Here is a 15,440-nt window from a genome sequence, read left to right as displayed (position 1 = left end):
TAAATTTGGCTACATATTGTGCATAATCAAAATGAAAATAGCATTAAGGTTGGGAGACTTGGCTTTGTCAAAAAAGTCAATTGAAGTATTTTGTATCATTAGCCTTCAGAAAACATAATATGTGGTCAGTTTCTTGGCATCTAGTGGAAACACAGAATTCAGAAGCTCTTCGTGCACTTCTTTGTAAAAAAAGTTATTTTCAGATTTTACAACCTCCTAGCTTTTATAAAGTATATTAAACTTCAGTATCACCAACCTCAGAAGTGTTTTTTTTTTTAACCTTTTAGTGATCATGACGATCAAGATTGGAAGTTTCTGAGCCTCCATTACATTACTTCTACATTTCTAAAAACATTTCTGGAGGTTTTATACATTTGTCAAAATGTTCAAAGAAACAGTTTTTCACAGCTGGGAATCAATGCTTTTAAATAAGTAGTACCAGAACCAATAGCCTAAATCCAATTGTTTTTTTTTTACCAAACTAGTCATTCATGAATGGCAATTGCAATGCACCAAGATAGAAAAGAGATTACAATAAACCACATCTCTATACTAAGCACATTTCGGTGCCAAGCAGTGAGCAAATTATAATATAAAGGTACGCTAGCAAAAAAATGAAAAATATATTAGGCAAGCTTTCAGTCCAGTTTCTAGCTCCAATGCAATCTGATCTGTTCAGCAGACTGCTAGAAAGTTTTATTAGCCATAGCTTTTCTTGCAATTGCTCGATAGCCAACCTTAGAAAACTGTTTCAGTTTTAACACATCTTAATTGCTGCATCACCCTTCAACTAGGGCTAACATAATGTGGCTTCTGCAAACTCTAAACTTTAGGAACACTATTACTTGGAGTGACCAATTACTGCACAATCAAGTCAACTTGTGCAAGCCAATATAATAAATAGCAACAAATATGAAAATCATTTATTTATAAAAAAATTGCTTGTTACCCAGAATTCTTGATAATAGCCAGGACGCCCAAGTACAGCACAATAAATGCTGGCGCATAAAAGCAGTGACAAGGTGGTTGCAAAGGCATTTTAAAAGGTATTCAGTTCGTTTCCCTGAGTTCTGGTGGTGTGTCTGGCTGACGAGAGGGGTGGGCAGCTTTGAAAGCAGGCAAGCTTTCCAATGCGACGCTGACACGTGACAGCGTCGGGAACTGGGTCATGTCCACCTTGAATCGGTTGGCATTGTACACTTGGGGAATTAGACAAGTGTCTGCGATGGTCACTTCGTCTCCAACGCAGTACTTTCCAGCTGTCTTGGCAACTGTGGCTTCGAGAGCTGTGCAATAACAAGATTCAAAGCAGAGGATTACAGCAGTGAACGCAATCAGAGAATTTTGTGGTAATGTCAATGGCAGCAAATAGCTAGATGCTTAAGAAGCATGCATCCTTTCACAATGAAGTTTGCATGCTGGATCTGCCACTTCTTTCCTTAATGTACGCTCAAAAAAAAAAAAGGTAGCACACGTTTAGAGCTTGCTCTTTTCTTTTTTCTCCGTCACCATCATCACTTGTATCTGCGAGAATCAGCCGATTGATGATATCTTCGTCAGTCAATTCAGGAGTCGTCAGGAAAGACGAAGTCCTAAAATGGAACCTTAGCGCCACCTGATGCAGTTACAAGGCTAACACACTTCTAATAGTTCTTCACGGTGCCTTGGAGTCTGTCTACAATCGGCCCTTCAATATTCTGCTTGTATTCAAGATTGTCCACACGCTGGATGCAGCAACACGCACTTTTTGTGCCTGCTCTCCAGCCTGGCCTTCCTAAACGACGCGTTGCAAGCGAAACTACTTCGCGCTTCTGCATTGCCATTTTGTCCGATGAAGCCAACGGACTAGCGGAGTGCAGCGGCACAGGCCAGTTGAAGTTGCAGAGGCATGGCAGGGGCTCGCGGCATAACAAGGCAATGGTGATCGCATGCCTGTCAGCCGTTACATGGCTGGACTCAAGCGGCGCTGCTGCCGCTGCTCAATTCTGGCCATGGCCGTTAACGGCCTCCGAGATCACTATGCGCAAGATGGTGATCTCAGCGGCCATGAGCCGTTGGTCTTAGGTTTTGTTGGTGCCGCTAGATGGCGCGGCACGCAAACTCGCGAGCCATTTAACATGCTTTTGCCGCAAGTTTTTGCTAGCTACTTCACGCATTTTTGCAGTTTGAATGCATAAAAAAAACTGCTTCGTTATAATCGATGGAGCATCAGATTTTAAATTTTTTTTTGTTTCATTATACAGAAAGACCCCTCATAGAAATAAACCATAGACCAATCAAACTTAGATTTTAGTTAGTTTAATCCAATAATTCGCAATATCCATGTTTGCTATAGCGAGGCTTGGCTGTACTTTGACAGCAACAATGCTTTCTACCTAACAACCTGTGAATGCTACTATGTAAACCAGCTTAGCAGAATGACAAGTGTTGCAAACATCACCTCACCTTTGAAACCTTTTGTAATGAAGTGGACTGCCCATTCGTTCCTCTTGGACTCGTCTAGACGCTGAAGTACGTTCAGATTCTGCAACGGCTGGATGCCCGAGGCAATCAGTTCTGCCACAGCTCGTGCCTAAGGGAGTGAGAAATGAATGCACACTGCGGAGATAAGCCAAGATGAAACAGTTACCTGCAGCCAACTGAAAATTATATCAAAGCTGGGTAAGCAAAGTGACGATCACATCTGACTCCTTCGCAGTCGCCCAATAACTGTCACATGCAGCAAAGTGAACCCCACTGAACTAGCAGGTTTAGATACTCATGCAATACGACTACTTTTGAGGACTGCTGCTGTATGATCAAAGATGAAGCAGTAATCACGCAAGACAAACACAAAGAATGGACATGACACACTGCTCCTTAGCATCTTCGTTACATACAATGCACGAGTGTGCCTTGATACCATGAAAAGGCTTTTGAACTGAGAGTTCTTTGCTCACAATCCCATTAACGTTCCTAGTTACTTGATGACAATCTCATCACCTGACAGTCTTCAAAAATGGTTAGTGACTGCAATCACTTATTTCTGTCTTAGGATATCTGGCTAGATAAAATTCTGTCGAACTTTTGACTATATACACTGTCGGATGCGCCTTAGATAAATAGCTGCTCCGCAGGAAAACTGAAACGAGCTAAATGGAAAAGGTTCTATAATGCTTGATACTGTGTGTCTTGAGAGCACAATGGCCAGAATGTTAACGCGGCTTATAAGACCAGTTGGTAAGGTTGCAAGCTTGTGAGGCATTGGTACAAAAAGCAAAAGGTTCGAGCGCCAGAAAACACTTTGCTGCTCTTTCAAGTCCAATGTCCTCACGCAATCTCTCGGAGCTCTGGCACTAGTGACAGGCCACCAAAGTCTTCCCTGAATACTAAATGCCATTGAAATGTAACATTAGCAAACTTAGTTAATTGCTTCCTACGAAGAATTTCACTTCAGAATGTAGACATTTACCATAACTTAAGTCAATCCTCACAGGTTTTAGCCGAGGGAGGTCAGAAAGCTTAACACAACTTGCATCATCATACTACCAGCAATGCCAGTACACGAAAACAGAATAGCTCTTGCAAGTAGCATGTGAAAAAAAGTGTACATACCTTTGCCCGCTGGGCTGGCTCTTTTGGCAATAATCTGGGCTCAGGGAATTTCTCTTCCAGATACTCAATGATAGCGAGCTGCAGTGTAAAGCAACAGATTAGAATAGAAAGATGTACACTGCAACCTTCACACAGAAGAATATGCTGTTAGCCTCGCCATATGGGACATGCTGTTATTAGGCATGCTTTCAGTTAAGGTTTCATGAATTGTGAGCCATTCTGATTCACTTAACAAATGTTTGCATGTCATCTTCTTTCAGCTTCAAGTGCTAAGTATGAGTTTTAAAAAGCATATGAGATGCCAAAACGCAAGGCAAAGTAACAGGGGTCAAATGGCTAGGAGCTCTGCTACCAGCAATGGCTCTGCACATACGTAGGCACACCTAGCAGCAGCCGTGCAGTGTTTACCCTCATCCTTCGTTCCATGACTTACCAGTGCTCAATGCTTCAACTATAACCATAAAGTAGTATAAAAGACAAATATGCAAATAACAAGAGTGTCAGCATAAGCAGAACAAACATTACAAATATCAGATCAAGGAAGAAGCTTGAGTAAGGCCTAAACTTTAACTTGCTGGTTTTCATTTTCACACAGCAGTAGTGCATCAGGAGAAATAAGTGAAGAGGGTGTGTGTCTATGTCTTACCTTCACCCCTAATCTAGTGATGTGCTGAGGCTTTGCATGTAAGCTTGAACAACCTAGCATATATGCTGGTCATCGCAATCAATGCAAGCAGTTTGTAATCAAAATGAGTTATTAACTTATGCTTCCCAACATCCTTCCAACTTCCCTTCCAATTTCAACTGATCATGTGTAACCAGGTTTGACTTCATATTTCATGCACACTTCTTTTGACAGGTGCTACGAAAAAGAATTCATGATTATAAGCAGCGAAAATAAGTTATTCCACCTCGAACCATAGAGATGTACGTATGGTGAAATCAGTACTTGTGGCATAATGAGTGCTATGCAGCACCTAAAAATGATGAAGCCCTTTAAATGTTACAGCGCCATTAATGGTGCCATCCATGTTGTCAAGGTAGCCTACCTGCAGACCACTATTGGCTTAAATTTAAGCACGTGTGTTGAAAGGCACCTAATGTCAGGACATGCTGGTTTTCAAAGTGACAAATGCAGCTGATTTTTCGTGATGCAGGTGCAGAGTAAGCTACATGGGGACTAGGCATGTATGTGATATGTCACAAGAGAGCGCAAGTTTTCACTACAACTAGGTTCGAGCAACAGCGTTTTACGTTTCAGGTTTGCAAGTACTCTTTATGCAGAGCTACAGAGGCCAATGCAAGAGCTAGTCAAATTTCAAGTATATTATACTGAAGATTAGCCACTTGGGCAGGGTGCGATGTGTCCACATGCCACGGAATAGGCGCCATGCTGCTGATGCAAGACTAGCAAACAGCTGCTGGAAGATATGACACACTCTTTCTGCTGCAGGCACAATTGTGTCCAGCAAATTGTTGTTTAACTGCAGCGATTTAGGATGCTTTATATTATTTTTAGTTTGACTGTTTGAACCACAGCTTTGCACAGTGCTAGTCTGGCTGTGTGAACCAAAGGCAAGTCTATAATTCACAGCTTTGCACAGTGCCTTAACAACATCTATTTCTCTAACACCTGCTGTGACTATGGTGTTTTACTCAGTTTATCGAAGCCTTTAGAGATTGCAACTACTAATTTAAGAAGGAGCCCCACTTATGTGAGGTACACTACGCATATTTCATACTTGAGCACATCCAGCCGCTTTTTAGTCTCCTTAGACTTTGCACAGCATTTTGTGCTTAAAAAGCTATGAAAAAGTTCTTACGTGTGTGTGAAAAACTGAGGGAATTCACATTACTACTCATAATAGATCAGGGGAAGCAATGCTGCATCTGTTAATGACTTGCTGCCAACAAAATGAGCACCACAAATTTTTGAACATTTTAGAAGTCAAGCGATTCCCTCCATCAGCCCACAGGAATGAAGAGTTCATCATTAGCACCTATAACTGAGCCTAGCCGAGCCTTTATGACATATCTGTCACAATCCGTTTCCATTCTTTTCTTGTTTTGTGCTTTCTTCGTCGTGTCCTCAACCCTAGAGATAGTATCGTGTAACAGTTGTAAACACTATGCTGACTCACTTCTGCTTCGGCCTTTACAACCTGCATTATTGCGTAGATAAACAAATACCGCACTTACTCAAATGTAACGCGATAGCAAATGTAACACGAGGGGCGGCTTTGCATACTGTCCAATGGGAAAAAATAAATCCATGAATGTAGCACGAGATAAATGCTTGAAAAAGTACCTTTAATAGACATTATGGCTCTTGCAGTTTCATCAAAAATGCTCATTCATCGACGTCGTCAAAACCCGAGCATTACTTTTCGTTCTTGTCCTCCCAGACAATGTCGTCGGAAGCCTTTGTGGTCAGGCTTACATTTAAAAATCACCCCACGCTTCATCCGCCACCCATGTATGGTGGATTAATTAACATCTAGAATTTCCGATTTCTTCTGCTATCAGAATAGCTTTTCTGAGGAGAGTGTCATACTGGCACGGCACACTGCCATCGTGCGAAATGCGATAACAACAAAAGTAACCGCGCTAATCCACTGAGAAAGATGCGACAAGTGCATGATAAAGGTGGCAGAATGATTCTGAGCCTACAAGCAAAAAGCACAATGCTTTGACTTTGGATGGATTGGGATTTGGCTGACTTGGCTGCCCTGGTACCCATGTTGCCAACATAACATCATAAAACTGGGGAAAGCAAAACTGAATGGTGGCGGGTTGAATATGGCTGTACCCTGGTGCTGCGTTAGCCAACCGAATCACAGTATTCGATTATAACGCGAGGTTAGCCTTTGAGAGCCCAAAATGAAACAAACTCATACTACATTCGAGTAAATACGGTATAGGAACAAATATTCTAAAAATGCCGGTGACTAGCCGTTTTGTGGACCTGGACCACCTGATCATACAGCAATATACCGCTGCAGTTGGAATCATTACTGTGCTGAGAAGGTGAAGGCATAGTTCCAGGCAGACCACTGCAACATTTGCGTGCACATTTAACATCGCAATATCGCTAATGTGAGACATTTCAAAGACTTGGCACAGAAGAAAAAGAAGTCTGCAATCAATGCCAAATAGCTTGAAGATATCAATGTACTAGCAATGCAAGCACTAAAAACGAGGCTAACAATGCACACACTGCTTTCACTACTGGACGGGAGGCCTTCAAGACACCGTTGCAGGCAGTGCACTGTGGCACTAATGCCTTTCTGCAGGTTTTCAATACACTAAGCACGGATTTATGATTACCATTGAAGGGTGCAGTCCCATTTGAGTCACAGATTTTTCACTCTTCTTCACCGAAAAAAAAGAAAAAAATTGGATTCAGCATGGTTTTCTCCTGCAAATATTCTCGCTTGGAGAAGGGGCGACAAGCTCCATTCCCCCTCCCTCCCCTCTTCCCATAAATGCGCCTCTGCAATACAATGCTTGAAATCTGGTTGAGCACATCAGAGACAGCTACTACACAGGGCATCAAAAACTGATGTTGTAGGCCTGTTCATAAAGAGAGAGAAAAATAGACAATATTAAAAAAAGGGAGCAAATAGAGCAAAACACACTTACAGACTGTGTGAATGTCTCTCCATTGTGCACCAGAGCTGGCACCTGTTCCATTGGGTTCACCTTAATAAACTCTGCAGAGTGCTGCAGGGCGTAACACAAAGGAAAGCAGCGAGTCAGTGTGTGTGAAAGAATAGTCACAAGGAACAGCAGCTCAGCCTAGCCCTATCTAAAAGAGGCGTTCAGAGATGAAAAGAGCTGTTAAAGCTTTGGTTTAGCCGCTTAGCCCATCAATTTGGTGCGTAACCTACATCTCACCCATGGCTATCAGGGGTGCCTATCTTCCGCCAAAGACACCTGTCTGGTTGTTCCCATGGCAACCACTCTCAGGTTTTACATTCCACTACCACATTAGAACCTTTTCCTATATAAGTGTTCTTCTGAGTTCTGGTGGATAGGATTTTCCCCCTCTCCAGTTTGCCATCTTCTAGCAGACAGCCTGCATTTATCTATACTTGAAGCTGATTAAATGTACATATCAATTCAAGCTAATTGGTTCCACTGACTTAAATTAATGAATTTATTCAATTTATTTGCAATTAGGGCCAAACACCTGATGTAGATTCAAGGCTAGAATGTAGAGCTACATGGCTATATCCTATAACAACTTTTGCTCACATTTGTATGACAGCAGATGACGCTCTTACGGCTGAGAAAATCGAATGTAAAGGCTTTCCTGTAAGCTGATTCAATCTGCTGACTTTCTAACCAAAACAGTTGGGTTTCCACTGCCTTCAAGAGGGTGACGGTGGTGCATAACCTCTGCGGTCTGCCCCCAGGCGATAGTGCGACCATTATTTCACTTTTGGTGTTTTCTTGTATATTAACTACAGTTCTTGCTTAGTGACCAAAATGTGGCGTCCTGTCAATGCAAGCCAACTCGTACATCCTCTGTGACCCTTTGGTAGGAACTACTGGCAAAACAACCAACTTTCCAAAATAAAAATCAAGCAGACTGTTAGCATGCAACCTAAGCTTGATTTAAATAAACACTGAAAGTCTTGATTGAGTGCATGGCTAAACCACAAATGAGGTGCACTTCACAAATAGCTATACTGTTCAATGCTATCTCAACTACATAATATCTCAAACCTTAAGAAATGCTGATCAACTCTCTTCAACATTGGATTGACATTCCTTTCTTAGAAGAGAGTACATAAAGAAATGCCTAATTTTAATACATCACAAAGAAAGCAGACTTAATTTCTTGTCAAATTACATAACTGTGATCATTCCTTAATACTGAACTGCAAAACTCCATATCTACAGCACGATAAACGAGACAAGAGAGAAAACATATAACGACAAACACAGCGCTGACTGACAACTGATTTTTTATTGCTTGTCCAGCTGGTATATATATGCCACTGGAAGGCAGAGATAGAAATTAAGGCACACAGAACATGAGTACACATAATATTCACACTACTACAGGGACGTGTCAACATTTGCATTCAAGATAGGCTGTTTTTTTTTTTTTTTTGACAATGCCACAGATGGTGCACTTATACTCTCTTCTGAGAGCCTTGCTATCATTTAGGCTTCCACCACCTCCCTTGTTAGCCACAACCACGGCCGCTCGATGGAAGCGCACTAGGTGCGGCCTGCTACGTCGCCCGAAACTGGTGGGAGGCGCCTACTTCCCGTCGCCACCGTCGCGGCACCACCATTCGGGGACAGCCGCGGGCGGAGAGCTGCGCCTGGCTGCGCTTTGAGGGAGGCATCGGCGTGGTAGAAGCCTTTTATTTTAAGGATATAAGAGCTCCGCTTCACACAATTTGGCAACACGAATTAGTATATATTGTCATGTCAAGTGTGACCATGTCAGCACTTAGGAGTGTACCCCGAAAAACCTAATGTGACGGTGGTTCAAGGCCACTCGATTGGAAAGCTCGCATTATCGTGATGTTGCATTCGTATCAAGTTGTTTGTCATATGAAAATGTCACCCGACTATGAACAATTCGAAGCTGTTCAGCTGCCATGGTAGCCTAATGCATAACCACTTAACTATGTCGCTAATTCCGTGTGTCATTTTCATACCATTTACGCATTCCTGCATACAGCTTTTATACACAAATTGATGTCAACCTGTTCTAAGCTACCAGCGCTATCCAATAAAAAAATGTTCTACTATGAGCAACCTCTGTGAAAATGCGACATGTAACCAACCTTTCTATCTCATTCTGACAAATGTTATGGTGGAAATATGAAGATGTTTATTAGGTTAAATCTAGATGATAATCTGGGATCTTCGACTCAGTTGGAGACCTTAAACTTTGTACACTGGAACGCTATCCGTCATGGCTTCCCGCATTTTGCATGACCGGACAAACTAAGCACGCTTCATAGAGCCGGTCTGCCTCAAGGTGCTACGTATATGCGCCGCAAGTTTTTATTACTATTTTTATTGGCTGCTCGCAAACCAATACAATTTCGCTGGTTTGCAATTTTCAATGGAAGAACACGCATTGAGTGTTTCTGCTGTGAAACTCTTAGCTGAGATCACAAGAATGTCACGCTTCAGAGCGCAACTGCAGCTGAGATTCAGCGAGCAGCCGAGTGCGCTAATTAAATGGCCACACAAAAAAGGAAGAAAAATACCAATCGCAGACGGAAAACCTTTCTTGAGAGAGGTTTATGCCATAGCCATAAACATTGCTCCACTGTTGAGTTGACATTTCCAGCACAGCTCACTATCTGTGGGTGCAGCAACTTAACGATATCTTGCATAGCGCCTCAGCATGGGCACGATAATTGTTTTCATAGATTAGTGGCAGGTACTGTGTACAGTGAAAAAACAATGATGAAATCAAAAGTTTACATAGCTTGCTGCTTCGCCGGAAGTCTTCAGACTTCATCATCCTGTTAATGAAGGTGCTCGTAAACTGACAAAGCTTGATTACTTCCTTTGCGGGGTAAATCAAGCCTCCTTTGTCCTTGGTTTTCATTAACCTGTAACTGGTCCAGTTGACTCATATTTCCTGAAGCAGACTCTTGCACGACTGACATGTCGCCTCAAAACCACTACTAAATATCGCATAAATTAAGCAACAGCCTGGTAGTGATTAACAAAACTTGGGGTTCTTAAGTGTCCTTGCAGAGCCTCGTTAGAGTACCCGCACTTTGCTACCTGCTTATTCACAGTATCCCGCAATTGCTGCCTCTGTCGCATGTCATTAGAATGCAGCCTTAAGCCACCGCAATATATGAAATAGCACCCCAAACATAGCTATATAAAGCCCCTCTTTACCGAAGCCGTACGAACGTGCCCTATAGGAGTATAGCGCGCCTGACTTGAGATCTAAGGGTCCTACCGTTTTAATAATTCCCATTTTACCCTTACATCTTATTGACTCTCTCTAGTTTGGCAGCTCCTGCCACATTAAACATGTCATGTGTTCTCATTGCGCCAAAGGTGTCTGGTCATATCATCAACTAAAGTGCCTCTTACCAGAGAGGTATTTTTCCGACTTTCCGCCGGCAGAGCGGGCGCCGGATTTTCTGTGGAACGTTGCTTTTTATTTTATCGCATCGGCTCAAACAGTCTTAAGAGTATAAACAAATGTTGTATGCACAGGCTCCTTTGCTTGCAAGGCCGCTCAGACTAGCGCGGCAAAATTTAGAACAAATTGTACACTTATATAAAAAAAAAAAAACCTTCGTACCTTATTCTGACATGTCCTCGCAACATATCCGGCGAGAAAAGCTTTTGATGCTACCTCATCATGTTCATCTGCTTCCAACACATCGATAAAAATCCTAGTTCACTGGCCAGCTCCCTTATAACTAAATAAGTTAGACAACGTGACGGAATCACAGGAAGAGAGGACGACACAACTAGCGCGGTTGTGCCGTCTTCTTTTCCTGTGTTCCCGTCACATTGTTTGCACTGTTAACCTATAATTAATCACCAACAAGTCCAATCTGCTGTCCCTTGTAGCAAATTCAATGGCAGCTGATAGGGCATTATGCTTCAGCATCTGGACTTTTTAACCTCAGTGCCGCTTTCATTTCAGAGAAAGCGAGTGCATTTCCACTCCTCGCTGCTGCCTTAGCGTGCTCAGCAGATAACATTAGAGGGTCTCTTAGATGTCTCTTAAGTGGAGGACGGCGAAAACCTACCCTTCTCCTATCATTTGCCTCTCATCGTTTGCCACAGTTCATTTCAAGTCGTCGTTTGATATATTGGTCGTTTCCCAGTCATGATGAGTCTGCCTGCGTAGTCATTGTATCCCTTACAACTCATAACTAAGAAGGGGATTTAGAATCAGCAGTGGTCATTACATGTCGTCGTTTCACACATTGGTCATATCATAGTCATTAGCAGTAATGATGAGTCATGCTATTATAGTCATTACCACAGATCGCTAAGCACTTTTACTCATTTCTAATCAATTGCAGTCATTGCCTGTCGTATTTTGACATACTGGTCATTACAAATCATTTTAGTCATTATTAACCATCATTAGTCATTAGCATTAGTCATTACCTCTATCCATGTCTAGTTATAACTTTTATTGATTACCTATCACCATCAATCATTTTCATTCTTAATCTCCCTCCTTGTACGTCCGCTTTTGCGTCTGACACACCAGTGCACAGATGCGACGCACAGATTACAGGCACAGCTTCTGCACAAAGATTTTCACTCCATGAGCCTACAACAGCTTTTGCCTTAAAAAACAAACGCATCCCGTCTCATGGTTAACGTGCTTGCACACGCGCACACAAAAAAGTTTGCGTTTACCACGCGGACGCGAGGCGAATGCGTCTAAAAAGGAAGCAAACCGCGCTCTCAGAGCTGGCGACCGCGGTGGCGAAGTGTCCCCGAACAGTGGCGCCCTCAGCAGAAATAGCAGGCGCAACTGTAAACTCCCCAAGGACGCGCTTGCCCATTGACGGCGGCGCGAAGCAGCAGGCCGCACCCAGTGCGCTTCCATCGAGCGGCCGTGCCACAACGTTAGCCACTTTGTACAATGAGTGTATAATACTAGGAAGTCATCGTGATCAGTTGACAAGGGAGGTGGCGGAAGCCCAAATGACAGCAAAGTTCTCGGAAGAGAGTATAAGTGCGCCATCTGCAGCATTGTCAAAAAAAGAAACAGCTTATCTCGAATGCAAATGTTGACATGTCCCTGTAGGAGTGTAAATATTATGTGTACTCATGTACTGTGTGCCTTGATTTCTATCTCTGCCTTCCAGTGGGGTGTATAAACCGGCTGGACACACAATAAAAAATCAGTTGTCAGTCAGCGCTGCGTTTGTCATTTTGTTTTCTCTCTTGTCTCGTTTATCGCACTGTAGATATGGAACATCATCACCAAGTCGACCCAACAACTGACCTTGTTGAGCTGCAATACCTTTCCGGTAACTTTACAAGTAATGTTCAGGAACAACACTGTGAGCTTGAATTTGTAACAGCAGCTATGAGTTGGGACTTGCAGCTAATTTTAAACATTCTTGACAGGTGTCAATCCATTACTAGGCCTTGGAACTGCCAACAAACAAAACACCTCCTTTCCATGGATATGCACAATAAACTGCATGATTTGCAGCTACTACTTGAGAATTAGTCACAGACCTCAAAGGAAAGACTCCTCGCATACTTGGGCATCGGATCTTAACAATATCGAGCAAAATCCTGCATGTTTTTGCAGTGTGCAATAAGAATAATGTAAGTCAAGAGTAACTGGACAAGCTGGCTTGCAATGAAAGTACCAAGTGCAAACAAGCAAGCAAGGTTGTCCATGGCAAGTACCTCAATGCCAGAATTGGTACACATTTCTCAAAAGCTGGACTAAAATATGGTGGCTAATAAGCATAAGGTATTGCTTAACCCTGCACTTAACACATTTCCACAAAGATAGAGCATAGAGATTAATGCAAGAGTACTGTAAATACTTGCCCCGTGCCCTTATTTTTTGGCAGCTTATATAATTTATTACTCAGGGAAAATACCAATCAGCTACTAGTCAGGACTACTAGCTTAATACATGAGTCCTGTTAACGATCTACACCAGAATATTCATATAAAATATGCCTGAAAGACACAAAATTTTAAAGAGACACAAACAACCCTAATAATTCTAAGCAATTGCAGAATCTGGTTAAACACTATTTAGCAGAGGGAAGACTAGATGCAGTGCTAGCTGCTGGCAAGTACAACACACGTTATATAACCACATATTATTTTATTTATAACAGCCTTACGGTAATGGTTTGGTTTGTGGGGTTTAACATCCCAAAGCGACTCGGGCTATAAGAGATGCCATAGGGGAGGGAGGGCTCTGGAAATTTCGAACACCTGAGATTCTTTAACGTGCACAGCACACGGGCGCTTTAATTTTCACCTCCATCAAAAAGTCACTGTCGCGGCCAGGATTCCATCTCGCACCCTTGGGCACAGTAGTCGAGCGCCCTAACCACTGCACCACCACAAGAAAGAAGGTGAGAGGTGGGGCTCTTAAGGCAATGGAATGAATTCCAAAAAGAGCAAGCGTAGAAAGTGGTGTCACGGTGTCAACTGGGAGGATGAACTCATGAAATTTGCGGAGATTGTTTTGTTAGGTTGATGATGAGGATGGCAAGCTAATCTTCAGTGGAAAAGAGGTGGGGACAAGAGATAAGAATTCTTACACTTTGCAAACAATATGCCATATATAAAGGGCCACAAACCAGCTGTCACACACCTATCAGAACCATACACCCCTGCGAAACGTACAGAAGACTATTTGTTCAGAGCAGAATTCTTGTTTTTAGAAGAGGATGAGCACAGAAAGTCTTAAGCATACAACAGTGGGATGCTCTGCAAGCCGGCTGAAGCCCATGGGTATGATATGACAGCACAGCTTTACTGTACGCAGATAGCTACAAAAACTACAGTAAGAAGCAACTGGGGCATCTGATTGCGTAAATGCGTGTCTACACGAAGTTCATCTACAAATGTCTTGCTAGTAAATTCCCTGCACTACTGAGTCCTGACAAAAGTGCATGCAGTTTAGTTAGAGCACCTGAATCAATTTCTAGAAAGAAGCAAATGAACGGGGCCACCTGGAGCGCTTTCTGCCCGATAGAGCCATGGCAGAACAGAGTGAGGCTAACGACTGATACTGAGCTGAGACAGCACTCACCTGTTCTCCTCCATCCTTGATAAGGTTTACAGCTTTGTACTCATAGTCGACGTTTTTCCAGGAAAGGGCTGGAAAAGCAAAGTTCATGTAAATGGCGCGTGGCAAGCACTTTGACAGTATGAAATATATATATGAGGGAAGCAACGATCAAGAGCAAACTGCTGAGAAGAAAAGCTCTATAATAAGAATGGGTATTCACTCACCAATGCGGACCCTGTAGGCGCAGGAACTCCGAAAATAGGAATACAACACAGGCTGCAAAGATAAGAAAATTGTCGCAAGCATATAGATTACACACATAGCAATGCAAGTTCAAATGCTCCTCCAGTCCTTTTCAGGGTCCTTTTGCATGAAAAGATGCTCGCTCGAGACATGAACTGATGATCGCTACAAACCTTGGATGCCATCGCTGCGTATGCACGATCAGTGCGGGCGCGCGTACGCAAGTGTCTGATTGAAAGAGCGCGACTGCACCGACGTGGACCTTCCCAGTGAAAGCGCTAATCAGCACCGAAAAATGATCTACCCGGCGGGACGAGCAGCCTTGACTCTACTCTTCTTTCGCTGAACAGCACGCCAGAAAAAGCAGTCAAACGGCTCTCCCGCGCTCTCTCGCCAAACAGTTGCCGGAGGCGCTGGGAGGAGATACGATGTCTGGCATTCTTTCCGGCCTTTTCTGTCGAGCATGCAAACTTTACTTCTGCAGACTTCATCAGTTATCTTAACAAAACAAACGTTTGTAAAGCCTTGAAAAGTGCGCCTCTGGCTAAACAACAAACTTGTCGCTTAGCGTGACCGATTGTTCAAAAAAATACACGCGCGTCTACCAAAGAAACACAACATGCAGCACACCTTTAACGAACCCATGCTGGTAGTTTATGACGTCGTATGATTTGAAACTTCCTTTAGGCCCCTTTATGTTTTTTTGGAGTATCTTACAATCAGCTGTTACTTTTCCATGACCGCTGAGATAGCTCCAAGGCCGGAACATGGCCTCCGAGATCACCCTCACGCCCGCGACGGTAATCTCAGAGGCCATAGCCAAAACGATTGGTTTCGTTTTCATTCAATCTGC

The 15,440-nt window shown here is 42.9% G+C and overlaps 1 protein-coding gene across 2 annotated transcripts; it reads right to left on the bottom strand.

The window, feature by feature from the left end:
* Positions 1-894: 894 nt before the first annotated feature.
* On the bottom strand, positions 895-15,362 carry LOC146176883 (maleylacetoacetate isomerase-like). 2 transcript variants are annotated; one of them, XM_084583000.1, is made up of 7 exons: positions 15,218-15,362; positions 14,569-14,620; positions 14,366-14,433; positions 7,237-7,317; positions 3,595-3,672; positions 2,446-2,572; positions 895-1,286 (listed from the first exon to the last, which is right to left on the bottom strand). In XM_084583000.1, exons 1-7 carry the CDS (start codon positions 15,230-15,232, stop codon positions 1,051-1,053), a joined length of 657 nt encoding a protein of 218 aa, XP_084439126.1. In that variant the 5' UTR covers positions 15,233-15,362; the 3' UTR covers positions 895-1,050. The 2 variants fall into 2 exon arrangements, with proteins under 2 accessions (XP_084439126.1, XP_084439127.1); XM_084583001.1 differs by lacking the exon at positions 15,218-15,362 and adding an exon at positions 14,761-15,148.
* Between the last annotated feature and the right edge of the window lie 78 nt (positions 15,363-15,440).

The sequence above is a fragment of the Amblyomma maculatum genome, chromosome 10 (assembly GCF_055883805.1).
Source record: "Amblyomma maculatum isolate TAMU_Amacu chromosome 10, ASM5588380v1, whole genome shotgun sequence".
Lineage (NCBI taxonomy): Eukaryota > Metazoa > Arthropoda > Arachnida > Ixodida > Ixodidae > Amblyomma > Amblyomma maculatum.
This window is presented reverse-complemented; position numbering and strand designations above follow the sequence as displayed.

Coding starts and splice junctions, on each gene's coding strand:
- LOC146176883 (XM_084583000.1), bottom strand. Junction 14,434..14,568: donor CGCCTACAGGGTCCGCATTG/GTGAGTGAATAC, acceptor TTGCTTTTCCAG/CCCTTTCCTGGAAAAACGTC. Junction 2,573..3,594: donor AGCCAGCCCAGCGGGCAAAG/GTATGTACACTT, acceptor TCACTCCCTTAG/GCACGAGCTGTGGCAGAACT.